Source organism: Acipenser ruthenus, chromosome 4 (genome assembly GCF_902713425.1).
Source record: "Acipenser ruthenus chromosome 4, fAciRut3.2 maternal haplotype, whole genome shotgun sequence".
Taxonomy (NCBI): Eukaryota; Metazoa; Chordata; class Actinopteri; order Acipenseriformes; family Acipenseridae; genus Acipenser; species Acipenser ruthenus.
The window spans coordinates 12168990-12196745 of NC_081192.1; the positions used below are offsets into that span (position 1 = coordinate 12168990).

The following is a 27756-nucleotide window of genomic DNA, read 5'->3' on the forward strand; positions in this document are numbered from 1 at the left end:
AAATATCTACATCATTGAAGAACCCCTTTTTTTATCAGTACACCAATAGAAATGAGGTGTATTGTAGTAGAATAAGGATTTGTATAGATCCCATGTAGACTTGTACATACTCTGTAAAATATTTCACTTTGTACCCAAGCTTTTGACTCACAGATACAATGTTATAAAGGCATGTGTTGCTGAGTTAACTGAACTCCTTCACAATATTTTTTGTCTTACTCAAATATGAATGGATGTATGGATTCAAGCATTTGTAGTATTACTTAAATTAGGACTCTTAAATTGGTCACTTTCATTTATACCATACTTTCTGTTTTATACCATTTATTGAGTGTGGTGTTTGCATAGGCGATGCAAGGAATTACCCCATCACATTTAACACAAATGTATTGGGCTACTTGGACAGAGCTGGCGTTATATATGGAGTGCTTTATGGGTCTCCAACAGCTGATCTTGTGGGCAAACCAATTATCATTGAGGTACATTTTCAGAAAAAGTACAACTTGCCTAATGGTGGTGCATTGTCATTACAATTAAGGTCCCCTACACTTACCAGCTGTTTTCTATTATGTGAACCAAGTTTTCTATTATGTGTTTCCTTTTAAAACTGTACAGCTATGGCCAAAAGTTTTACATCACCCTAGAATTTTAGGATTGAGACATAATTAAATATATATATATATATATATATATATATATATATATATATATTGTGAGCGAGCTTGCCACTCACTCGGGTTCGTGCCCCTTTAAGAACTGCGACCCAGGACAGAGAAATGGAGGTTTAAAGCATGCGGTTGCGCTCTTTTTAATTACAAACCAAACAAAACACAAACAAACTCCTAACTCCGTTTTTGGAGCGCTTACTATACACACTGGAACCTGACTCACTCGCAGGACGGCTAAGCCGTTTACCTGCCCCAAACCTTCACAGGTTTAAACTGTACCTCTTTCTCCGGACTGCTCAGAAACAGAGCACCTCTCCTGCTTCCTTCTACTCAGCAGCCCTGAGCATTCTGGCTTCACTCCTTAAATACCCTGCACCTGGTCCTAATTTAATAACAACCACCAGGTGCAGGGGATAATTAAACAATAAAACAATTAACCAATTTAAATTAACAATAAACAAATACAATTAAACTAAAACCAGTGTGCATTTTCACATGTTTTCTGCGCAGGGAGGTTTTAACCCCCTCCCTGCTGTCTCACAATATATATATATATATATATATATATATATATATATATATATATATATATATATATATATATATAAACATAATTTTGATCTTTTATTTAACATAATGTAATGAAAGAAACTACAACATGATATCATAGAACTCTACTGGAAACCATAAAAGTAGTACAGTATTTCATGTTAGATTTTGAAATGTCACATTTTTCAATTGTTGTCAGTTTTTCCTTAAGTATATGGAAAATTACAAAGCAGTATGTAATTCAGTATGTTAAGGTATCATTATTCAGCAGATTTCATTCGACTTTATGAAGCAAAATGAGTTCATTCTACCTGGGTGATGCAAAGCTTTTGGCCATGGCTGTACATATGTACTGTAGATAAACATAGTGAATGTTAAAGTATGGCAGATAAGATATATCGATCAACTACACCTAGGCCCCACAGCCTCTTTCTGTAAAACATGGGCTGGGATTCTACTGTTTTTTAAAACAACAGTTATTGGACCAATAAGAGTAACAAGCTGTATGAGCCAGAAACCTATACGCTGCCGGCAAACACACTTTGTGTTTAGTCTATGGGAACCATGGTGCATAAAAGATTATACTGCCATCTAGGGAGAGACCAGGGAAGTACGTTTACTGTGTGTACAAAATGTATGTATTGTATTACAACTGTGTTAAGAACATAAGAACATAAGAAAGTTTACAAATGAGAGGAGGCCATTCAGCCCATCTTGCTCGTTTGGTTGTTAGTAGCTTATTGATCCCAGAATCATATCAAGCAGCTTCTTGAAGGATCCCAGGGTGTCAGCTTCAACAACATTACTGGGGAGTTGGTTCCAGACCCTCACAATTCTCTGTTGGATTGATGGAAAAGAAAAGAAAAAATGATTAAATATCTACACAAATACAACAGGCACAATTACAGTAAATGGTATTAGGGTCTCTTTTTAATGCTCTTCATACATTATCATTATTATTATTATTTATTTCTTAGCAGACGCCCTTATCCAGGGCGACTTACAATTGTTACAAGATATCACATTATTTTTTTACATACAATTACCCATTTATACAGTTGGGTTTTTACTGGAGCAATCTAGGTAAAGTACCTTGCTCAAGCGTACAGCAGCAGTATTACCAGGGATTGAACCCATGACCCTCTGGTCAAGAGTCCACAGCAGCATATTTAAATACTGGAATCCTGTAACTCATGAAAACCCTGCTGGTGTCACTATCATTACACTGCAGTAAAATACAGTGAATCTTTTAGGGAGGTGGCAGGTATTAAGATCTGCCACTTTGGATTTTTTCAGACAAAATGAAGTTTTCCTTGTGCTTATTAAATCTAAACATACAATACAGCAAATCTCTTAGCAAACTGTGGAAACTGGTTTTGTTGCAAACCTTGAGTAAGGCACAGCACATTCTATCATTCTAATCAGAGATTATACTTTTTTCTTGATTCCGAGTCAGATTACCGCCTACAACAAACGTACATTTGAGACTGCAAGACACAACCTTGTCATTAACGTCATGTTTTCACAGGGTAAGTGAAAACAACTGTGGCAAAATAGCTGATAAAATCTGAATAGTGACTCACATTGGTATCTGTGTGCCTGCTGTTCACTGTAAAATGGGTTCAGATATAACAATCCATTAAGTGCCCATATGGGTAGTTTTACCTATTAGCTTCTAAACAACATTTGTATTGCTATAGTTTTTTGTTTTTTTTTAACAATGTTTGTGAAAGTCACATTGACTCCCATTGTATTATCATTTATAATTCAGAAGTACAACCCATAGAATCTCCCCATAGGACAAAAAAGGGAAACAACTTGATATTATTATTTGCTGTAGTGGTTAAACTGAACACTGTTATATGAGGAGGAGGTTAAATGTCAGCAAAACCTGCAAAGAAAATGTACAAAATGAAATTTACTGGTTGCATAAGTTTTCAGCCCCTTAAGTCAGTACTTGGTAGAAGCACCTTTTGCAGCAATTACTGCTATGAGTCTTTTTGGATAGGACTTTACTAGCTTTGCACAGTAGGATGGTGACATCTTTGCCCATTCTTCATGGGAAAATTGTTAAAGTTCTCATAAGTTTGTTGGGGATCGTCGATGGACTGCAATCTTCGTCTCGATTGGATTCAAGTCAGGACTTTGACTGGGCCACTCAAGAACATTAATTCTCTTCTTGTTCAACCACTCCAGTGTGGCTTTGGCTTTGTGCTTCGGGTCATTGTCCTGCTGAAATGTGAATTTCCTCTCCAGTTTCAGTCTTGGCTGACTCAAATAGGTTTTCCTCAAGGATTTGCCTGTACTTTGCACCATCCATTCTCCCCTCTATCCTGACAAGCTTCCCAGTCCCTGCTGAAGAGAAGCATCACCTCCAACATGCTTGACAGTTGGGATGGTGTTGACTGGGTGATGTGCAGTGTTGGACTTGCGCCAGACGTAACGCCTGGAATTTTTGTCTCATCTGACCACAAAACCTTTTTTCCACATGTCTGCAGTATCATCTATATGCTTTTTTGCAAACTCCATACGTGCTTTAAGATGAGTCTTTTTGAGTAATGGCTTCTTTCTTGTCACCCATCCATACAGGCCAGCTTTGTGTAGGGACCGGCTTATTGCTGATGTGTGAACACTGACCCATCTCAGACACAGAACTTTGCAGATCTCTCAAGGTCATTGTTGGCTTCAGAGTGACATCCCGAACCAGTTTCTTGCTTGCTCGGCTGCTGAGTTTGGGAGGGCGACCTGATCTGGGTAGTGTCTGGATGGTATGATGCATCTTCCACTTCTTAATGATGGACTTCACTGTGCTGAGAGGGATAATCAGCTCCTTTGAAATGATCTTGTATCCTTCTCCTGCTCTGTGTCTCTCTACCACTTTATCCCTGACTTGTTTCAAAAGCTCCTTGATCTTCATGGTTGCTTTGTTGGATCACTATGTGAGTTGCAGCTTGAAAGTCTTTATATACCTGAGGGAAATTATCTACAAGTTAAACCACTTTGAGTACACACAGGCTGAAACCATTTCACTAATTTTGTGACCTTTCAAACAAATCATTTGCACCTGAGCTGATTTAGGGTTGCAGTAGCAAAGGGGTTGAATACTTATGCAAATAATCAGTTTTTCTCTGTAAATCTTACTTATTTATATTCTATATGCATTTTTTAACTTTCTCAATGTGGAGTAGTTTGTGTAGATTCTACATGTAAAGTCTAATTTGAAAGCGTCGTGGAGTACGCTCAGGTGCCGGGCTATGGCACAGGGGTGGTGGTCGGGGCTGTGGTGGAGGTGGTCTCCTCACCTCCCCCCCCTTCTTCGTAGCCGGTAGCTCCCCTTTGAGCGGCTCCGGCCACAGTATTCCCTGCTGCCATGAAGGGCTGGCAGCGACACCAAGCAAAGCGAAGCCTGCAGTGACCCCAGGCAACGGCGACAGTGGACCCTCGGGAGGCGACGGCGGCAGCGATGCAGAGCAGCAGGCAGGCCCAGGCGATGGCGAAGGCGGGAGGGGAGCCCCTGGCCATGAAGGCGGCAACAGGAGCTCCACTTCTCCCAATGGTGGTGTTGGAGGCAGAGGTAGCTCTTGCTCCTCTCCTCTTGATGGCAAAGTCGGCAGGGGCTCCTCCCCTTCTGGCTGCGAAGGCGGCAGGGGCTCCTCCCCTTCTGGCTGCAAAGGCGGCAGGGGCTCCTCCCCTTCTGCCTGCAAAGGCGACAAGGGCTCCTCCCCTTCTGGCTGCAAAGGCGGCAGGGGCTCCTCCCCTTCTGGCTGCAAAGGCGGCAGGGGCTCCTCTCCTTCTGGCTGCAAAGGCGGCAGGGGCTCCTCCCCTTCTGGCTGCAGTGGGGGAACCAGCAGGCATCCTCCCCCTGCTGGTGGAATGGGTGCATCAGGCACCCCTCTGGTAGGAGGGGGCAGTTGAGTGGGGAATGCCCCCTTTCTCCGCAGAAGGGGCACCAGCAGGACGCCTCTACAGTGCGGAGGATGGCCTCCCAGCTGATCTCCTCTGGTGATGGTGGTGGGATCAGCAGGCACTCTTCCTCTGCTGGTGCAGGCTTGAGCGGTGGACATTCGGGCTCCTCACTCCTGGGCATTGAGGACACCTGGGTATGGTCGACTGCCCAGAACCATTCGGCGGCGTCCCCAACCAGGCCCTGGTTCCAGGCCTCCTCGTACTGGGGATCACCGTAGGGGCAGTCCTCCCTGTCATGCCTGAACTCGCCACAGGTCAAATGCTGGGAGACTTCCTTGGAGCTGTGAAAAATGTATGGCAGCCAGATCGGCTAAATGCCATTAATATCACCTCAGCATTGGATAGAGGAGGCAGATTCCCTCTTCCTATAAATGACCTAAAGGAAGGGTAAGTTTAAACATGACAAATAGTCTTATGTGCTCTTTATGTACAGTGGTGCCTATAGATATTGACCCACTGTTGTTTTAGATGCGCGACCAATCATTGCAACTATCTAATTATATACTTATTCAATGACACGACAGTTTTTCACATGAAAGAACTGACCAGTCACTCGAATATCCTTTTACAAACAGCACTCTGTAGAATAACAGTGCTTTTGTTATTTTATTTTTGGAGTGTACTTGAACTGACCTTGTCTTTGCATGTGCTTGCTGCAGGGTGTATGTGATAGTGGGTGCTGATGTTGCATTCTCTTCCTGTCTGAAGGAAGTAGAAACTCCTCAGAACCAGCAGCTCTGCAGTCAGGATAAGGAGTTTAGGGCAACGTTTTACATTGACTGGTGCAAAATATCTCTGGTAAGTGTTTTGGTTTAAAAAAATGAATGGCTTAAGCTAAAGCTTCAGGAAAGAAGACCAGAGTATACATGCATGTCCATAACCAAAACTAAAATGCAGATTTACTGACATAAACCAATAAATAAAGTGAAGAAAATACACAAGGATAATGATTTCTATGGCTTCACTGTCCTAAATTCATCTAGATGAAGTAGGGTTGCTGAAAAACTTTTAAAATGGATCTATGGTATTGGTGAGAGCTCAGAAAACACTGGAACTTAAATATTGAAATATTAAAGAAACTTTGTACATTTATGACAAAAGTCTTTTTCTATGTTGTCAGCGTTGAAATAAGTTTGGTTCACATTCTCTTAGAACTTCAACATTGAAGACAATGGGAAAGATTTTTATTATTTCAAAATGTACCACTGTTGAGAGTTTTATAATAATGAGTGGATAGCTTAATAATATGTATTAAAATCTACTTATGCTCAGTTAAAGGAGTACTATCTTAAAAAAAATGTGTTTCATCATTTAAACAAATCTAGTAAACTACCAACTAGTGCCCCAGATAAGGTTTCGGGTCATTGAATAGTTTACTCTCCAATTTAGACACTATGTGAGTGAAATGTAACATTACCTTGAAGTCATGAGTACTTTAATTAATTAATGCTAATTTATGGGTATGCATTAACTACAGCCTTACATTTTAACTACTGTACAAAAACTTGGTCTTACAATAAAACCAAAAACAACAATTATTCTTATTTGCTTTATTCACCACAAACAATATTGCTGAGAAGCAAATAAACACAGAAACAGAACATATGTATATATTTTTATTCCAATACTGCAGATGGAATATTATTAACAAAAGGCCTGCATGCACATACTATATGGCCTATTTCTAATATAAAAAAATAAAAAAAACTCTCTCCAAACACAGAATATTATATATATTATAGAGATCAACTTTTCAAAAATGTGGTTGACAAAGAGGTTATCCTAAGAATCAAGAATCCAGTCACTTATTCACCATCGCTTTAAAAAAAATGTTTTATTGAAAACCCAGACTTATTAGTCGCTTGTTTCTGGCAGTTCCCAGGCAGGATACAATAAGCTGACATTTCTATGATCTATTCTCTAGCTACTGCATGCAGTATATTGACCTTTGAGACGCCGGGAATTAATGAAGTACAAGAAGCTTGATAACATGCGATTTTAAGCTGTGCAGCAAAATTGTTATGAGTATTCTTAAGCATTAACTTTATCTATCATATGTAATTCATATTCTTTCAATGTGTAAAACACCCAGAACGCAGCTTACAGTATCTGGAGCACAGCTTTGGTGCGTGATGCTCCCACCGTCGCTTGCTTTAAATCAGCTCTCAAGACCCACCTGTTCTCTCTTGCTTTCCATGCTCTTTAAGCTTGATATTAGCTGCTGTGTTGCTGCTACTATTTCATGTATTATGCTACTATCGTGTATTATGCACTTTCCTCTGTATTTAATGTATTATGCATTGTTTGTTTTTTTACTGTTTATCATGTATTATGCATTTCTCTGTATTTAAAGTATTATGGATTTTCTTGTTGTTACTGCATCTTGTAAAGCACTTTGTGATGGTGCTCCACTATGAAAGGCGCTATATAAAATAAAGATTGACTGATTGATTGATTGATTGATTGATAATTGACCCAACTGAAAAATTCTGAAACTTAACCATGAGTAGTTACTGTAAAACATCAGTTAATTCTAAAATGTATATTGTATTTATTTTTAAATAGGTGGATATTACAAAACTAGACCAGGAAGTGGAGTGTTACATGATATTGGAGAATACAGGCCGCCTTTTGAGTCACTGAAAAGTAGGGACTATTTCTCAGACTTCCTGATCACACTGGCAGTGCTTTCTGCTTTTGCCTTGGTCCTTTTCATCCTTGGGTATATCATGTGCTGCCGACGGGAAGGGATGCAAGTATGCAATTGAAATATTATAAAACAAAACAAAAAACAAATTCCACACTGCCAGTTACCAGTTATTTGCACAGAAGTTGTTTTTCTAGAAATTAATTACATCTGCAAAGGATGTGTACATGCAGTTTGTTGTAGCTTGTACAGTAAATCTGGTATGATGCTGTATCCTATCACAGTGCTGAGAAAAAAAGTTTGTGAACCCCAATGATAAATTATGGAAATTCCATAGTTTTACCATGGTAGCCTTCTTGAATCAAAACCAGTCTTTTCTTAAATATCCAGTAGGGTTTATATTAACCAATTCCATGTCTTTTGAAACAAAATGATGTATGAATTAGACAAACAATTAGTAATTAAGATTCAGGGTATGTGAAAAAGTAAGTGAACCCCTGGTTTTATCAGCTCAATTAAGGGGATAATTAGAATCAGGTGTTTAAATAATTAGGTAGATCTTCAGGGGTGAATTTGGAAGGCCCCACCCTATATAAAGATCAGAAACTTTGTGAGTTTGGTCTTCACCATACAGGTGTGTGGAAACACATCATGCCACGATCAAAAGAAATCTCTGAGGGCCTTAGAAAAACAGCTATTGATGCTCATCAGTCTAGAAAGGGTTACAAAACCATTTCTAAGGATTTGGAGCTCCACCAATCCACTGTCAGACAGATAGTCTACAAATGGAGAAAGTTCAAGACCACAGTCACTCTACCCAGGAACTGTTGTCCTACCAAAATCTCTCCAAGAACAAACCGGAAAATCATCAAGGAAGTCACAAAGAACCCCAGAGTAACATCCAAGGATCTGCAGGCCACTCTCGCCTTGGCTAATGTGAGTGTTCATGACTCAACTATCAGAAAAAGACTGAACAAGAATGGTGTTCATGGAAGGATAGCCAGGAGGAAACCACTGCTCTCTAAAGAGAACATTGCTGCCCATCTGAAGTTCGCCAAAGAGCACATAGATGATCCACGAGACTTCTGGAACAATGTTCTCTGGACAGACGAGTCAAAGGTAGAACTTCTTGGCCTCAATGAGAAATGTTATGTTTGGCGAAAACCAAACACTGCGTTCGAACAGAAGAACCTCATCCCAACCGTCAAGCATGATGGTGGGAGTGTGATGGTTTGGGGCTGCTTTGCTGCCTCAGGACCTGGATGGCTTGCCATCATTGACACAACCATGAATTCTGCATTGTATCAGAAGATTCTATAGGAGAATGTCAGGCCATCCGTCCGTGAGCTGAAGCTGAACCGAAAGTGGGTCATGCAGCAAGACAATGACCCTAAACATACAAGCAGATCTACAAAAGAATGGCTGCAGAAGAAGAAATTCTGCGTTTTAGAATGGCCTAGTCAAAGTCCGAACCTAAACCCCATCGAAATATTGTGGCAGGACCAGAAGCGAGCTATCCATGCAAGGAAGCCCTCAAATGTCACCTAGTTGAAGCAGTTATTTAAGGAGGAATGGGCAAAATTTCCTCAAAACCGATATGAGAGACTGACCAACAGTTACAGGAAATGCTTAGTTGAAGTCATTGCTGCTCAAGGGGGTGCCACCAGTTACTGAAACTAAAGGTTCACATACTTTTTCACACATGGATATTGAATGTTAAATCATTTGTGGATAAATAAGTGTTGAAAAAGTATCATGTTTTTGTGTCATTTGTTTAATCAGGTTATCTTTATCTATTATTAGGACTTCGATTAAAATCTAATAACATTTTAGGTTTGAAATATGTGAACATCCTAAGGGGTTCGCAAACTTTTTCTCGGCACTGTAAATATTAAACGCACTGTCCATACTACACTGTGCGTTCGGTTTAGACAAACGCATATTCTGTCTAGCCATTGTTCCTACACATATTTTGAATGGATCAGAACAGGGCAGCAGTTTAATATCCCCCTCTATCATACCCTCTTAAAAAAACAGCAAGTAACATATGCACCCATATTTGTTTTCATGTATGCATCATTCTTTACATGATTGCATCCGGCCCCATCTTTTTATTATAATTTGTTTTGTTTTGTTTTTTAGCTTGCCTTTCTCCTGTCTGTTTGTCTCTCAGTGATTTTGTTTTTTTCCACCAGCAAAGTCTGGAAGCAAATACTGACCATTCTGTTCTGTGGTAGATACACATGAGCATTTGCCTCACCTGGGTCTTCCATTGGCTAATATTTGGACGTTTTCAGTATTAATACTAGTATTTAATTCATTAATTTTGTTTCGTTTCTAGGCAAAAAAGAAACATGCAAACACCAGAGTAAGTGTCTTCTTTCAGCGGTTTTAGTTGTTATTATTTATTTAGTTTCAGGTTCATTGTTTTGTTTTGTTTTTTACTCTCGTTGCTAAGGTCACGCTGGCCCAACATCAGATCCATGCATTTGAGTCATTCATTAAATTCATTTCATGTTTGTTTAAATCATTACGTGGGAAGCTGCTTATATAAGAGAGTTGGTTGATTCTCCACAAGCCCTTGATCATATTGGAAAATCTAAAGGCCGAAACAAAAGAACAAAATCAAAACAGAAAACCGTCGGTACAGTGCAAATACTGATCTCAGCTCATTAGATAGCAGTTTAATTCTGGACCTAAATACTGCTTCCACTTAGAAATAATAAGACAATAAGTTTGTTGGCACTATTATACCTCACAGAAATAAACACAAAACCCATTCAAAACCTGTACTTATGCGAAATTGTTTTGCAGCATTCAGTTGGTTCATCATAATTCTATCCAGAAGTGTACCAAGCAGCTACGAAACATGTCCAAGAACCGTGAGAAAGTATGGCCTCTTTCAACATTGTCTGTGTTTCACCTAGTCAGCGGTGAAGTTGTGCCATCCTTACACCCAGACAGCTATGCGACTACTAGTATGCCACTAATGCAGACACAAACGTGAGTGAAAATATACTTCCTTAAAAACATTTACTGTGGCGTACAGACGGCTAGACTCTCTACTTCAAATCATCATTAGCATTTTTATTTCTGAAATTACAGTTTGAAAATGAATAAAAAAAAATCTTTCAGACCTAAATAACAATTTAAGGTTTACTGATTTACAAGAACCAGCATTAAATGTGTTGTTATTAACTTCTGGTTTGGTTACTTTATGGGGTGTGTTTTTCTTTTCTGAAAACAAAAACATTATTTGAAGTAAACTACAGTACTAACATCTTATAAACCATTTCAGCTTGCAACTTCATATTTTCATGAAAACGCCTCAATTAAAACCTGACAGCACGTTTAATTTTGACCTGTGACCGAAGCTAGCTGCTATCATGTGACTTTTTGGTTTCCAGATGATAAATGTGCAAGAAGAATGTGCACTTTCTTCCACCACAATGTCAACGTCTTATATCTCAGAAACCATTTGATGTAGTGACTTCATGTAGGTAGGGTTATATAAACCCTAAATGCTAAATGTGTTGGTGACCTCTTGTGATCTTTTATGCTGCCATATTGAGGTCATGTGACTTTTCTACTTTAAGCTATTGCCTTATGGTTTGGTACACAGCTATTTTTTATTTTCTTAGTTAAGTTACCAGTAGAAAATAACCATTTAACTGCCAGATCATTTTAACCTATGGACATTTATTACTTACTTGGACTGAACCTCAAAAGGTAACTTTAGATGTTAACTTTAGTGGAGTTAAGGGGGCGTGAGCCAGGGCTTTGCCCCTTCCTAATTTCACCTGCCTATCATTATTGACTAATTTCATCTGTCTTACCATCATTGACACCATATTTAAACTCAGTCACAGCTCAACTTTCTCTTGCGTTTTGCTTTTTTTGCATACGCTGCAACCCGTTGTTCTTCCCTGCCGGATCTCTTCAAAATATCGCATTAATTTCTCTATCTCATCATTTCTCCAATGGAAGCTCAGTACCGTCTATTTCTAATGCAGACCTCTACCCAGCAACCAGACCTGCTGCCCCGGCACTACGGAGATGAAAACGCCCCCTGCCAGCAGGCTCAGCCTCCGGAGCAGCTATTTTATAAGGATTGGCCTGCACAACAACAATATCAACATCCCGGCTAGAAGCGAGCGTATGACGGTGTACAATAATAAATGTACCTTTATATCTGCTACACCAACGTCGCCTCCTTCTTGCAAGCGCGCTTCCACAAACTCGCTTGCCCAGAGTCCCAGGACAGGCTGCAGCAGCCCCTCATCTCGTCATGGTCGTCCCATCCTCTCCAGCGCAGCACAGCTGAACAGCTCTCATCCTTCAGCTTCATAACAACATTTGAGAGGATATGAAGTCCCTCATTCACCCCATCGCAGTCTCAATTGCTTCAATTAATACACGTCTCAACGATATGGACAAACGGGTTGCTTATAACACTGCAGCAATCTCCATTACTTCGATCATGGCCGCGTCTTCGGGTTCAGCACTTCCGGTCCTCACAGATGACGTTCCGACCTACAGCTGGGCATCAGCCACCCTCAATATTCCACAGCAAGCGCCTGTAGTCAGAAATCAAGTCCAGCAACCACATATGGTTTCTTCTTTTGATGTTTTGTGCAACATTAAGGGTTATTTTCCAAACTCATTTTTTTCATTTTATTTTTCTGAATGTGTACATTTTCAAGTACAATTCTGATTTAGGCTGCTTCCAAGTACTAAGAAATGGCTGAGTTGTTGTTTCTGTCAAATTTAATTTTTGGGAACAGGCTTCACACTGCTATTTTACTGGACTTTCCCATCCTGTACACTTCTAGTTTTCACTGCTACTGAACTAAAGAATTACACTCGCAGCACCAGCAACGCCTTGTCAGCAATAAGCACTTGTTTATCTGGCTTAGACAATTGCTCCAGCACCACTGCAGTTCCTCCTTCAGCCTCTTGTGCCAATCTCCGCCCCCTCTTTTATTACATCTTCTGTTTCAGCGACTCTATTGCTCCCCCCAGCCCTGGCAGCTCCGGCCCCGCCCCCATCTATCAGCATTCTAGTGTACAACCTGATTACAGCATCTGCTTCAGGCTCCCAATCAGCAGCCACCATCTGACGTCATGCGCTCTCCTCTTTGATCCAAAGGCAAGTAATAGCAGACACACATACTCTCTGCACCACCCCACGATCAGACACACATACGCTCAGCACTGCTCCGTGGTCACAGACATACATATGCTCTGCACCGCCCCACACTCACAGACACACATATGCTCTGCACCGCCCCGTGCTCACAGACACACATACGCTCTGCTGCAACACTGGAACAATCAAAGAATGAAGTTCCAGCAACTCATCTTTAATTGTTTGGATATCAGTGTCCCACAATTTCATCATCCAAACTCACCATCTTCCAAGCATCTACAATAATGCATCCCAGCAGTACGTCTGATACTCCAAAGAAGCACAGAGTACCCCCCCCTGCATCTTCTTTCAGACTTCCTATAATTGCTCCAAAAGCATCATTACCAGACACTGGTTCTGTTCCCACCTCTCCGCTCTCATCACCAGAGCAGGTCTTTCTCCCCTATTCTACACCACACTCCTTCAGGATTGGCGCAGCCTCTTCTGCAGTCAGAGTCCGCATCAGCTATCACCTGATCAAGACCATGGGGCGTTGGTCCTCTTCAGCAGTCAACTCCTACATCCCATCACTGCCATCCGATAACACTGCAGCTCACCAGTCTATAGCTAGTATGCCTGGAGTGGGGACGCCCTCTCCACCAGGACCACCAAAGGTTTTCGCCTAATAGAAGGGTTTTTTCCCTCTCCGCTGAGCAGATGGCCGACACATAGCTTGTTCCACCTACCATCTATTTTTAGTTATTTTGTTTGTCATTGTTTGTCTCCTCTTGTTTTTATGTTATACATTGGCATGCAGTCTTTGTCTTCACAGGTGCGGGTTCAGCGGGGAGCCGTGGTCCATCTTTTGGGGGGAATAGCGAGTCGACCTGGAGTTCCAGTAACTCTGTAGGTTCTTTGTGTGGTCAGAGGGGACCGCCGGCCACACTATTCTTTCGCAGCTCATGCGCTGTATCTTGCCTCAAGAAAAAAGGCTCTCTTACTTCCTTCTTTACCCTCCTGAGACTTGGCCCTCTTATTCTTAGTGCACGAGTCCCATAACTAACAATTACTTGTGTTCTTTCAGATTCTTTTCTTCCTTAAGTCAAGGCTTCGTATGAGCCGTTCCGTCCTCTGGGGGTCGAACCCGGTCGCTAACTGGGACCCAGTTGCAAGGCCGAGCTAATAACGACTCTCCGAGAAGTCAAAGGACTGTCTTTTCAGGGGCCCAGAGGCCATTAAGGCGATCCTCGACTCCATAGGGAAGTCTCCAACTCTCAGTTGGAGTCCGGCCCATCCTTTTCTCTTTCCCTTGTCTAGAGGCCGCGCCTCCAATCCTAAATTGCAAAAAACACTCCTTCCTCTCGTGGCCCTGCCCCCCCCCCGTGAATTCTGTATTCAAATCTGTCAATGCAAGTAATGATTGGATTGTGAAAAGTCACTGAAACTATTGGCATTTATTTATTTATTTTTAATAAGTGGCCTGGTTTACATATTACATTTTATTTTCAGTAACAGCCAACCGCAGGTCAGTATGTAATAACAATCTTGTAACAATCATGTCTCAGAGTTAGTACATTGCCAATCACTGCATTTAGTAGGTGCAGTGACTGGACTTTACTCTTTAAATAGCATCAATAACCTTTTCAAAGGCCTATTTTCATTATTAAGTTAAAGGTGCAACCATCTCTAGTTTTGGTCCGTGGGTAGTCAATGTTAAATGCTGTAAATAATGTTAAACTTAATAAACAATCACTGTGCTGCTAAAGTTATTAAGAAATACATTTAAATGAAGGCTGTCAGAAACATACAACCCTGTCATGACTGTAAATTAAAAATTAGAGCAATTAGTATGATGAAAAAGTTGATGACCGTGAAACATATCAGCAGAATGTAGAAAAGTACTGAATAAGAAATGGCAATTACATTTTTATCACCATTTGATGAGTGGAAGGATGAATGGATAGACAGACTATCCCTCAATAACTCTCAATCCTCAAAAACTAGCTAATTAATGGTAATACCAGGTCTCATGGCAGTTGAATAAGCTGTTTATTATGGACAATGGGAACAGTATTCAGGAGGCGGGTTGGTCCGAGTATGCTCTTGCTAGTAATTGTACATTTTAAGCCCTAATATACCTTGAATATTTTAACAGTAACAGTAATAGAACAGTAAACAATAAGCATGGAACCACCAAGAAAAAGTATTGAACAACTCCTTCCTGCAACTAAGTTTAATAGTTGAAATCATTAAGATTGTTTTAATTTCTCTCTGAAAATATTACATTGCTTCAAAATTGGTCCCTTTGGGTCAACTAGGGATGATCCGGTACTAAACCAGTACGCAAGTTAATACCAATTGCAACAAACTAAGCCGCTCAAGATAGTCCCCAGCTGTGTATTCAAATTTGTCTCAATTGCAACAAACCCAAAGTAACCACTGTTACCCTCTAGAGGATACTAAAAACACAAAACTAAGTTAGTCTAGCAATTTCTGTTTACTAAAGACTTGTGGTATTGTACTGGAACAAATATGAAAAATCCCTAAATGTATTGACAACTTTCCAGTGTCACTACTTTCAGCCTCTTCCACAGGGAAGGCAGCATTAAATCTGCTTACAAGTGTATTCCGTGCAGTTGTGCGCTGCAGCGTTGCTGTGGAATCCTTTCGGCCATCCTCCACAGTTTCAATAACATCTTTTATACACGCTATGAAATAAAGTTTTTGCTCCATTGTATACTTTTGCACATGACTACTGGTCATGATTGTCTTCGTATGGATGTACTGAGAAATTAATATCTTATAGGCTATACCTGAAATATGTCATTAGCACTTCTGATTTGATTTACACCTTTTATAGTCTACAATACACCTTTGGTCCTATAAACGAATGCATTTGTTTTGTGTGTGAATTAAATAATGACTAATACAAGTTTTGTTTATCCTCTAATGCAGCTTCATTCATTTTGGTCGTGTTTTAGGAAAATCAGATTATACATGTGAATTTGGTTTGTGTGTAAATACATTACCGTACATCAGTTTCTTTAAGCAATAATAAGGATGTAGGTTTCTTAAAAAAAAAAAAAGTTTTAATCTTGTAACAAAAAATAACACTCCTAAAATATAAATTGCTGGAACCAATCACTCAGATTTTGAGCCCATTCCAGCGACTCGAGGCATGTATATTGTGTCCATGGTTACTGAAGCATTAGTCAGATCTGTAGTCATAGTCTGCATTTTTATTTACCAAGAAAAACATACTTTTAGAGGCTGCGGAGAAAGCAAAATAGAGTAGTTGTTTTCTGTAAATCTTCCTTTCTCAGTCTCTTGTGCTCTCCCTTTCCAGGTTAACAGACATGCGCCCTAAAATTTAAAAACAAAAACATTTCCTAAAATATATATAAAAAAAAACTGTACCGATACTGCATTAATGCAAATAAACGATACTGTATTTCTTATTGATAGCCTTGCTACAGCCATATAAAGCATCGCGACTCTCTCTCAACAGAACTAAACCAAATGGGACCAGAATATTCTGAATATACTGGAGTGCCTTGGATTTCAAAACACCATGATAATTGAACTATGACAGCGGTTACAATTTACATTGATTTTTTTTCTTAGGTAAATGGTATTCCTGAAGAAAGAAAACTGACAGAAGCACTACATTTGTAATTTATTAGGACAGAATTCATTTTTACACAATAACTTTTAAATCGTGACATGCTTTTACCATTAATATGCTTATTTGTATAAGCATACGATAGATTAAAAGTACTTTGCTGACAACATATAGGTGTGTTATTCAGGTTTTATATTTAAAAACAGATTAGATGATGCATTGCTTGGAGGATTGACGTTTAATGTTTTGTTAATCATTGAAATAATAATTTCTGTAATAAACTTGCCACCATATTTTTAGTCTGCTAGTTTTAGAACATTCCTTACATGTTGCATTGCTTTACTGAATAAGTTTTTATTTTATGGCAAATTAGAATGCATTCCATTTGTGCACCACACCTCTCTGCTTTAAATAGTACTTGACCTTCCTGTTTGGCAGGTGGGACAAAGCACTTGTGTCATTATATTTTAGTCAAGGATACGTAAAGGACAATGGTATTTGACCTTTTCTTTATCTTACACCCCCCCCCCCCCCCCCCCCAAAAAAAAAAAAGAAGCACAACCCGTGTGGAGTAGTGGTTAGGGCTCTGGACTCTTGAACAAGGTACTTTACCTAGATTGCTCCAGTAAAAACCCAACTGTATAAATGGGTAATTGTATGTAAAAATAATGTGATATCTTGTACCAATTATAAGTCGCCCTGGATAAGAACATCTGCTTAGAAATAAATAATAATAATAATAATAATAATAATAATAATAATAATACTATACTCAGTAATAAGGCAAATCAAGAAAGACACTGTACTGCAGTGAATGTAAATGTTTAAGCCCAATAGTGTCTGTAAGGCCTGACCATATTCCAAACAATACATTTAAACCAACATTCAAGTAGAAATGTAATGTACAGTATTGTATGCACCAGAAGGTCTGTCACTACAAAATAACTTATGTACATTAAATATACAATATGTACAATATATTGTTTTACAAAAGATAAGTATCCAGAATTTCCTGGCACCTGCGTGTAAAAACCGCTTATCTAAAACCTAAGTCCCAAGTTGTGGCGATGGAATCTGCAAAATGGTTTAGATTTGTTCTTGTCTAGGCATCCTGACTGAGGACCCCTAGCAACAATTTCGATTTTGATACCTTTAGTGAGAGAGGTTGTCCCCATAATTATTCTTCAATGTCAAGATGGTGCAAGAAAATTATTAGGGTCAAGGGATGGATGACCTACAGCAGCAAACACAGACTTTAATTGTAAACCTTTTCGGATCCAGCTACTGTATGCACTGATTGAGTGGTAACTAGTATTTATTTTGTTGCTTGTGGGAATTATAAAACAAAATAGGTCCATAATTTAGGTATAAAAAAGTAAAAAGTTAGTTTTGTAGCCTTGCATAATGTAATTTATTAGATCACAAACATGTATTCCAATAATACATTTTCTTTTTATGTTAACAGCAACATGGAATGATCATGGATTGAAAAACATGAGCCTCGGCATGCTGATCAATTAAATTGTCCCAGCTACAGTGTGTCCCAATCTTCTCCTGTAGATACTATGCCATTGATCACGTTATTTTGTTTGTAGTAACAGAAATACTGTATCTGCCTAAATTGACCACTAGTTAAATCTCATTCCATGATAACACACAAATGGCATTCGAGAGACTAGAAATTGCCCTTACAGTCAGTTGCATGATTGAAATATGAACCAGCCACAAGATGAAATTGTAATGTACCAAAAAGAAAATAAATTACACTTAGTCTATTACAAGAAATCTTTATCATAAACAATAGAGTGTAAAACAGAAAAGGCTCTTATAAATAAAAATGGTCACATTTCACATTATAGGAAATCACAAAAACATTTACTTAGAACATCTCTCCATGTATGACTTTTTTTTTCTTTTAATATAAAACACCCAAGGTTCGTAAAAGAATAAACCACTGTTTAAAATAGATTTTCAACAAGTTAACCAAATGTACAAGCATGTAAATAAGTAAACAATAACTGTACATATAAATGTCTTAGTTGCATTATAACATAAGCATATTAGTTTGTATAAAAGTTTAAATTAAAATTTGATTTGTAATTTTTTTTAATCTAAATTGGAGTTTTATATACCCGTTCAAGATATTTGTGGATAAAATGCCACTAATTCCAGTGCAAACTTATCAATATCCCAAGGTAGAGATACATGTAAATCTAGAATACCTACCTTTTTTTGTGGTATTTCCTTGTGTTAAAAAGGCTATTTAAAGTTCAAACTGGCATTACAACAGTTGACTATGAGTTAAGGGAAATATCTTGAGATCACAATGTTCAACAGTAAAGGGCATTAGTGTCATTGAATGAGGCTTACAGTAAAGTCTTTAGGGAAGTGGGATTACTGCTTTGACCTATAGGTATGTAGCAATGCACAAGAACCACAGATAACTGCCACATGCTTGACATTGGCTCATTAAGCTTTGCTGTCACTGGATTTAATTTCTGCACATGCATTACCATGTATGCAAGAACAAATCTGTAACATTTTGTTTTATTGCAATTCTTTGAAAAGTACAAGTAAGCTAAAATATACAGAATTAATTTCCAAATAAACAAATGAACACTAGATAAGTACTTGTATACCTCTAAATATTGTTTACTACTATGCATTAATGTAATTTCACAAGGATACAAATCTATACCCTTTACTGTACAATCATATTTTGTTCTGAAAGTGGTACCTGCCCTCCAGATGGTAAAATAATTTTAGAAAAATTTCACTCATAAAACTCATAATTGACCAACAGTTTGAGGGCTTCATGACACAAGAATTAATTGTAATAAATAGTAAATAACCAACCAAATGCCTTTCATTTTTCAGTGTCCCTCCACCCATCAAAACAAACTATCAATAATTAACTCATAACTGATCAGCTTTATACACAATTTCTGACACAAAAGAATAATCTTCCTGTGCAACATATGCGGCTCCTACAATACAATTTGTATTGCTCCCCATATTACAGAAAACATTTTCCTGTCTGAGGGGAAAGTTAAAGTTTGGACTCCTGAGCAGACAGAAGAAGAACTACTAGAAATCCAGCCCCACCAAGTAATCTTTTCAGCAGAGCTGAGCCATCTTTAGGAATGGCGATCTGTGCTAATTCGTTGGTAATTTGGGAGATCTCATGGGCCACACAAACAAAGATAAATGTGCTAATGATGATGTTCAGCACTGGATTGCCTGGGATTAGCACCAAGATCCCCTTGGTATCTGCAGCTAGCCATATGTGGTACTGGCAAATGAAGAGCTAAAGTGAAAGAAGAAAGCAAGTTATGGTACAACAGTCTAATTAAACCTTTAGCAAATTGCTTTACAAACTTCAACAAGTATGTTTTCAAACAGAATTAACAACTCAGCATCTTTTTTTTTTTTTTTTTTTCCCCAAAGGATTAATTAAATTCAGCAAATTACAAAAATGTCAAAATTGCATTTTCAAAACAAATAAATGTTTATTTCAAATCCTGGATTTTAAAACAAATTATGACAAATTGTATAAAACTGTACTTAAAAAGTGACAAAGTGTATTAAAAAAAAATAATAAAAAAACAAATTCAAGTTCTCCATATTATTTTTAGAGGCGACACATTACTTACCTCTAAAGATATCTTGCCAAACCATGCAAAGAATGAGCTGTAAACTGAACGTGCATAACCAGGAATGTTCCGGATTAAAATAAATGCTAAAATCTGTACAGGAAATAAAGAGAGAATATGTAGAGAGTATGGATATGTTGTAGTTCTGCAATACTACCCTTCTTCCTTCAATGTCTGGCTAAATACTGCAGTTGTATTTTATTACTTTTCTCCAATAATAGAGACAGTGGGAGATGTAGTTAAAGGGCTGCAAGCAATTTTGATAAGGGGCCTGTGACAGAAAGACAATGATTCTTGGTGGTAAATCTCCCTCCTGACCTGTGAGGGCGCTAAGTAACGGGAACAGACTACCCCGGACTGCTTCGTCTGACACTTCGTTCCTAGGGTTAAAAGGAAGTCGGTCACTTAGAAAAGGGGCGGAGCTTTGGTACATTAACTCATCAACCCGGAAGGGAAATGATGTGGCAGCCGCAGATTGGAGGAGCTGCAATCGTTTACCATGAGTGACAGTATAAGTAGGGGTCGAAGCGACGTAATCTGTTCCTTCATTTTGGTTAATGAAAAAGAACCCGGAAGAACCTGTGTTTTTTGTATCCGTATCGGGAGTGTTTGCTTGTTTAGTCTAATTGTTACTTCTTATTATTAGACAGCTAACACGTTCCAGAGCTGTCGCCAGAGGCCAACACAAACCCGGAACAGCACTGCACTTGTATCACAAATAACTGTACTGTCACCACAAGCACTAATTCACGCACTAACTGACTTGTGTATGTGTTTCGTGTGGGTGCGAGTGTACAATAAACGGGACTATTTCGGGACAAACCCCGGGGATTACAAAGTAAGCAATACATGCCGCTGTATTACTTACTATCATTATTGTTTACTGTTTGTTTTGCCATCAGGCACTAGACATACAAACCCATTAAACTACTCTGCACCTGGATTATAATTGTTCATTGATCACTTGCACCTGCACACTGTTAACCACTTTGCCACAGGGCCTCATAGAATCCGAAAATAAGTTTGAGTCTTTTGCTAATGTTGCTGTGTAATTTGCTCATGGTTGGTAAATGTCTCCAACTGCAGACTTTCTAAATTTAAAACACTATGGTTGAGTAATGTCCAAAAAAAATAAAGAAAAAACACAACTTACCTGTACCACTGATACATAAGGATGCAATGTATTGCACTCCGTCTTATTTTTACAAGTACTTGCCCATATGGAATAGGTCTGCAATAAATAATACAGTTCTGTACATACTCTTAAGACACTGTTAAATATATTAACCAGAATCATGCCAGAACTGTCAGGCAATATTTATCTACAGAAATGAATTACACTCACTAAATATAGTTGTTGGCAAACTTGCAAAAATATACACTACGTTCATTCCATCATGCTTAACAGTTTTATGTTTTTACAGCCCTCTGGGTAGCGGCAATGGGATGCAGTCAGTCCAAAAGACTAGTCTAAACCACTCAGTGCATCAGCCAAATTGCTGGCATCATTCATTCTCTATACAGTAGTTAGGAAAAGGGGAGGCGATAAAATACTTTATTAACCGCCATTAGTCCAAGAAATCAAGTTTTGCTTCATCTCTCTGAATTAGGTTCTGTGGTTAAATTTAAGAGGTTAAAATTCTAAATGCTCACAAACCCCATAATCTATGCTTCTAGCAATCAACTTTGAAGGACCAGTGATCAAAAGACCAAGTATTAACATCACATACCACAGCTGTATCAAAAGTCAATGGCCGTGTAAAGCCGTCACTCCCTGACTAATCTTCCCTCTAATTTCTCTCTAGGTCAGTCTATGATTTTATTATTTTTTTTTTTTTTCAGCAGTAACTGCATGCTACATCCAATGCCCCAACTTCTGAAAGAAACAGAATAAACCGCATTACGCCATTAGTGCTACTTACCAGAAAGGAAACTACCGATATGAATAGTAAAAAGTCTGAGATTCTGTGTGAGAAAAGAGGTTCTCCTTTGCCTTCTGAAAGTACCTGACATTTCTGTAACACCAAATACAGAAATGCGAAGAGCATTCCATGAAAGACAGCCTGAAAAACATGTAACACGTGTACGTATGAGTACAATTACTTGAATTTTTTTCAACTTGATGGAATTAAAATTAGTGTGTTACAAAATTATTTTTTAAAGCTCTACCAAGTTTCAAAATAACAATAAGAACACATATTTGAACTACGAGGATGGTTTGCCTAACACAGAAAGACCCTCGACAAAGGCATGCACAAGTTTTTTAATCTTGCACAGAAACAAACATCCATACAAGTATAAGAACAGCATGTGCGCACAGAATTATATACTTTGTATTAGAAGTTTACATACAAAACGGTCCAGCTTCCACCTAAACCACCATTCGTGGACGCTTCCTTGCAGCTCAAAAAGCTTGGATATTGGCCAACAGGAAAAAATATTCTCAAAAGCACCCTAAAACAAAAGAGACTTGATTACATCTTCTGAATAGCAAATCAACACACAGCAGAAGTTTCTTAAATTCAGATAACTAAAATAGTACAATTTTCAAGAAATATAATCATCTATGTATCACATTAGATTTTACCAATTGCTACAATGGATGAAAATTATGCAAATCAGGATCCTGGTATTTATTGGATATAACTATTGAGCAGATTTGTTATTCTGAATCTGAAAACCAAGAAGGGCCTTTACCAACTTTGTAATGATCCTTCCTCCTGTTATATGTGCATTCTTACAAAAAACAGTGAAAGGTAAAACCAACCTGTGAATAATTTAAAAGTAATATGCAGGAGAGCAAGAAAAAAAGCTTCAGAAGCAATCCCAGATTCCATAAAGCATTGCCTATGGGTTTAAACAAAGATAACATTTAATTTACAGCTAAATCCTTTATTTTTCTAATTCTAAAATGTACCTGATTGCAATATATACAACCGATGAAAATCTCCTAGACTTCACATAATGAGGTATTTGAAAAGCAAATATAGAATCCTGAATCATTATACTGCATTCAGGCACTGAGTCATGTGCAATCCAAGACTGCCTTCATACTGTAGCTCAGTGAGTACACCTCAATATGAACTGTGTAAAAGCCCTACCATCAGAGTCATCTATATTTAAAGAGTGTTTAATGGAAATTCATGTGAAATGTACTGCATTGAATATTCAGTGTAAACTGTATTTGAACTGCAATTTCTTTTAAATTAATTTGACAGAAATCATACAATGTCTTACCGCTTGCTTTTTTCTGGAGAATCTGAGGCCACATAGCCATTGTCCCATAGATGACAGCAAACCAGAAAGTTACTAATGGAACAAAATAGTAAAACTGATAGGCGCGATCCATTACAAGGCATAGCACAACCACAAGGAAGTTTAGTCGGAAAAGTACCTGATGAAAAATAAACAATGAAAAAGGTTTATTCCAGTATTAAACATTTTTAATTCAGTTGCCAACAGTCCCGATATTTGATGACATCATGTGGAATTTGCTACAGATTTGTACATATCCCTAAAGGAATAAGAGGTGGTGATCAAAGGAACTTCCCTGTATTCCTCCAGAACAATTGAAATGCCTTGCAGACTTATGTCAAGTCAGTGCCATATTAGCTGCTATGGTGGCCCTCTGTACTATTGTACACCAGAAGGTAAGTTAGGTAAATTATCTCCACCCATCTTTATATATACCGAGCATCAAGAGAAATGTATCACTATTATAACACATTTATTTTCGTAAAAAATAAGGTATATAAATGATGGACATTGATGAAATGTTTTTGGTTTCTTTTTAATTACTCGATCATTCATCCTTGACCGTGACACGCTTGAGTGACTGACTGAAGCATATGCACTTAATCACTTAATTAGTGAGACAGTTGATTAGACACTGGATATGGAGTGATTTCAGCTGTTGAATTGCAGCTTGAATAAAAGCAAAAGAAAAATCACAGAAAAAAAAACAATATGCCATGTCTGTCAAGAGAGCAGCGCCTTCGTGCAATAGGCACGTTGGAGGCTGGACTACGGCAGTGTACTGTGGCTTGCCGTCTTGGGTGCTCACAGCCAGCAATTCCAAACCTGGCGAGATGGTATAACCAGACACTGTCAATGACAGGCCACGAACTGGGAGACCAAGAGTCACAACACCTGCCCAAGATCGACAGATCATTTTGCAGCATCTTTGTGATGTCAATTGTTAATCAGCACAATAAAAAGTCCCTGCACCTACTCTAAAACAGAGTTTGTCATTTTTCAAATCACATCTAGTGAATTTTATCCAAATATAAGTTTCTTTTGATGCTCAAATATAAAGTGATAAGTTTCTTTTGATGCTCAGTATAGTAAAAGTCATTGCGTTGCACAAACAAACAATGTAAATATTGTTCATTCATTCAAACTGTGTTATGTTTAAACTATTTGCATACTTTGCTATAAATTCAAATAAACATGCTCAATTCTGTAGACAAAGCAGTGGAGTACCAGAGTGAAGAAATGTTCCAATGACAGGATTTGCAACAATCAGACTATCAGTATCTAAGGATGAAACGAAGATCCTGTTTTCAGACCTTTACTTTTATTCACTAATCGTTTGACTGAAATTGGTATGCCAGTATTACCGGTACATACTGTATTGATTCCTCATTAAGAAAAAAAAACAAACAAATGCATGACATCCTAACCCAGTTATTAATTAAATTTAAACAAACAATGCAGTACAATATATGAATATAATTTAATGAAACAAGTCTTTGTGGTGAATCAGCAATAAAAGAAGCATAGAAAGAGAAGTTGCGGGCTTCTTGCTTTCGAGTCCAGATAAGTGTAGTTTATTGAAGATAAAAGTTCTGAGTTGCAAAGTTGCAACCAGACATCTTAAAGGTTAAATAATGACAACAGTTTGCAGGTATACTCTCTCTAAACACGGATCAGAGCAATACAAAAAACACTTCAGTATTCTCAGTTTAAATGCAGTCTTTCAGTGACATCATGATTTTTCTTTAAACCAAATCACAAGACAACAAGTTTCTTTTGGTTACAGTTATACAATCTCTTAATCAGCCCAAGTATCTAACACTGTCCAGATCTCGCTGGTGGGACTAGCTTTTACGACACCATCATAAAGCAAACTTGTTCCTAAGCCTGAAGGTAATTTAACCTTTTAGTCAAAGCAAGGACAGGAGATAACCTGTCCTAGAACAACCTTATGGTCATCCTTTTGTTTAGAGTAAGAACAGGAACAACTGAAAGATCTTAATCAGCTCTTCAGGTTCTGACCAGAATTCAAGACAGAAAGATTTGGTCTCTCTCTACCTAAATTTAACCAAAATGTACCTTCATAGTAAATTCAATCTATGAGTTGTATTATAAAATCTAATAATGAATTTCTCCCTATTTAAATGTACCAACAGTCTTCACTTAACTACATACCTGGCAGACCCTGTGAAGTCCAAAGTCTCCCTTCAGCCAAAAGAAGGAAAAGTGCCCGTAGCCTGTTTGAAACAGATATGCTGCAACTAGGACTCGTACATGCATGTACACAGGTATGAACTGGAAAGGAAGTTTACAAATCAGATCCACACACACATTTAGTCTGGCTCTTACATAAAGTTTACATTGTAAACATGGTGCCACACATTTTAAACATGGTGACTTTATTCAAATATAGGTCCTTAAAAGAAAAAACACACAACAACCAGGAAAGGTCAAAATGCTTATCCTTAGGGTCCATTTATTAATCGCGCGTCAGGCACGCCAGGAATAATTAATTTTCACACGCGCAGTTAATTTTATACGCGCTGTTTAAAAGTATTTTTTTTCACAGTCAAACGGGTTTAAATGGCCCTGCATATCAACAAAGCACACACTAGGCATCTCCAGCCCCTCCCCAGCCTTTTGTTTGCTATAGCGTTCAGCTGTGTAAGAAATAATAATAATAATAGTCGTACATACCGATCGATCATCTCCAGATCACTCGTTTTATCACCAAACTCCTCAATAATGCGATCAAAGTCATTATTTTATTACTATAACATCTGAAAAAAGCTCTGCAAATGTCCATGATAGTCTCAGTGCGCTGACGCACTTAGCCAGCTTGTTTATTATGGACGCCCATTATCTGATACCTGATACCATGTATGACTATTCATGAAATACGCCTTTTTTTTTTTTTTTTTTTTTTTTTTCCGACTTGTCTCGGCTCCTGTCGCTACCACTCGGCAATTGAATGGTTTTCTCGGCTTTTTCCGGAGAAAAAACGACTAAACACCCGTTTATTGCGTTGCTATAATGATGTCGGACCCAGTCCGACAAAGGACCTGTGAGGAATAATTGCAATGTCGGACCCAGTCCGACAATGGACCGCAAAGGGTTAACTATAAAATACAGGGCAACAGTTTCCTACACTTGTACACAGTTTTATTACATCAAAAAATGTTCCCTCTAAACCAATTGAAGAATACACTTTCCTGTGCTTTAGGTGCGAATACTTACAGCACTTGCACCAGATATGTGATATATCAGGATTACAAGCTGCATCCAACCCTTCCATTCATCTGTTTGTTCCCTGTTTAGAAACTTTGCCTGGTTAAAAGAAAAAAAAGTAATAAGCATATATTGTAAATATTATAGCTGCATATATACAGCTCCTGTACAAACATACATATAATTGCAGTACTTCTGAATGGTTTCATAACTTTAAATAAATGCATTTCTAACTACTTAATACTTGGACACATCATTGTAGAACCATATTCGGGAATAAAAATAATGATGTACACAAATGTGTGTGTACTGTATGTAAGGGTTAAACAATTATTCAAAATCACACATTAGCTTTAAGGCCCTCTAACACTTTCAGAATGTTTCTTTCAAGATTCTACAAAATGTAGTTTACATACAGTAGCCATACAAGGGCAGAAGGACAGAAGAGATTTTTTGTGTTTTTTTTTTTACCTCCTTACTGTTTTCATTGTAAAAAAATCCCAACACCAGTATGAAGATTAGTGGTATGAAGAAGGATGAGTGGGTGTAGAACTTCTGCTCCTTCATGAATATGTCAGCTCTGTCACAAAAATAAAAGTAGGCCATGATGAGGCCTAATTTACAAACTGACTTAAATGGGACTTTCAGGCCGGCAACAGAGGAAATGGCTATGGAAGGCTTCTTCTCCTCGCCACTTTCTATATCTTTGGGAAGTTTGTTTTCCCGATGGTTATTGCGGCAAATAAAATTCACCAAGAGATAACCGCTTATAGACAGAATGAAAAAGCAAGCAGTCAACTTCTGGATAAGAGTAGATGGAGGCCGAGGGAGGCAGCAGGAGCCATCAATAGGTTTTAAGATCTTGTTGCAGAAGTAATTCATTAAAACCATTGCACTCTGTCACAATAAAAAAAAAAAAAAAAAAAAAGAATCAGTACTTTGAAATATTTATCACAGCACAATACAACCAATATATAACAATGATTTTGACTAAAAAAAATTCACCTCCCAAAATACCATTTGTTAAATGGTAGCAATCT

The 27756-nt window shown here is 38.2% G+C and overlaps 2 protein-coding genes across 2 annotated transcripts in view; one reads left to right on the top strand and one right to left on the bottom strand.

Annotated features, from left to right (window-relative positions):
* Window positions 1–225: 225 nt before the first annotated feature.
* LOC117972266 (epsilon-sarcoglycan-like) lies at window positions 226–12180 on the top strand. Its single transcript, XM_059021197.1, has 10 exons — window positions 226–235; window positions 349–479; window positions 2674–2746; window positions 5402–5570; window positions 5843–5993; window positions 6761–6789; window positions 7768–7935; window positions 10172–10198; window positions 10645–10833; window positions 11844–12180. The coding sequence occupies exons 1-10, from the start codon at window positions 226–228 to the stop codon at window positions 12178–12180; spliced, it is 1284 nt and encodes a 427-aa protein (XP_058877180.1).
* A 6171-nt stretch (window positions 12181–18351) lies between these two features.
* The window catches only part of LOC117400447 (N-acetylneuraminate 9-O-acetyltransferase-like), a 42588-nt gene continuing 33183 nt past the window's right edge, over window positions 18352–27756 (bottom strand). The window contains exons 9-18 of the mRNA XM_034000427.3: window positions 27188–27613; window positions 26726–26815; window positions 25664–25783; window positions 23471–23627; window positions 23001–23080; window positions 22586–22687; window positions 22156–22296; window positions 21387–21464; window positions 20234–20326; window positions 18352–19887 (exon numbers count right to left, since the gene is read on the bottom strand). Of these exons, the coding sequence (XP_033856318.3) occupies window positions 19630–19887; window positions 20234–20326; window positions 21387–21464; window positions 22156–22296; window positions 22586–22687; window positions 23001–23080; window positions 23471–23627; window positions 25664–25783; window positions 26726–26815; window positions 27188–27613 (1545 nt within the window). The 3' untranslated portion in view covers window positions 18352–19629. The remainder of the gene's footprint in view (window positions 19888–20233; window positions 20327–21386; window positions 21465–22155; window positions 22297–22585; window positions 22688–23000; window positions 23081–23470; window positions 23628–25663; window positions 25784–26725; window positions 26816–27187; window positions 27614–27756) is intronic.

Bases quoted from the DNA above. Each gene is read 5' to 3' on its own strand.
- LOC117972266 (XM_059021197.1), top strand. The intron at 5,571-5,842 runs GTAAGTTTAAAC...TGCTTGCTGCAG, and splicing joins ATAAATGACCTAAAGGAAGG to GGTGTATGTGATAGTGGGTG. The intron at 10,199-10,644 runs GTAAGTGTCTTC...ATTGTTTTGCAG, and splicing joins AGAAACATGCAAACACCAGA to CATTCAGTTGGTTCATCATA.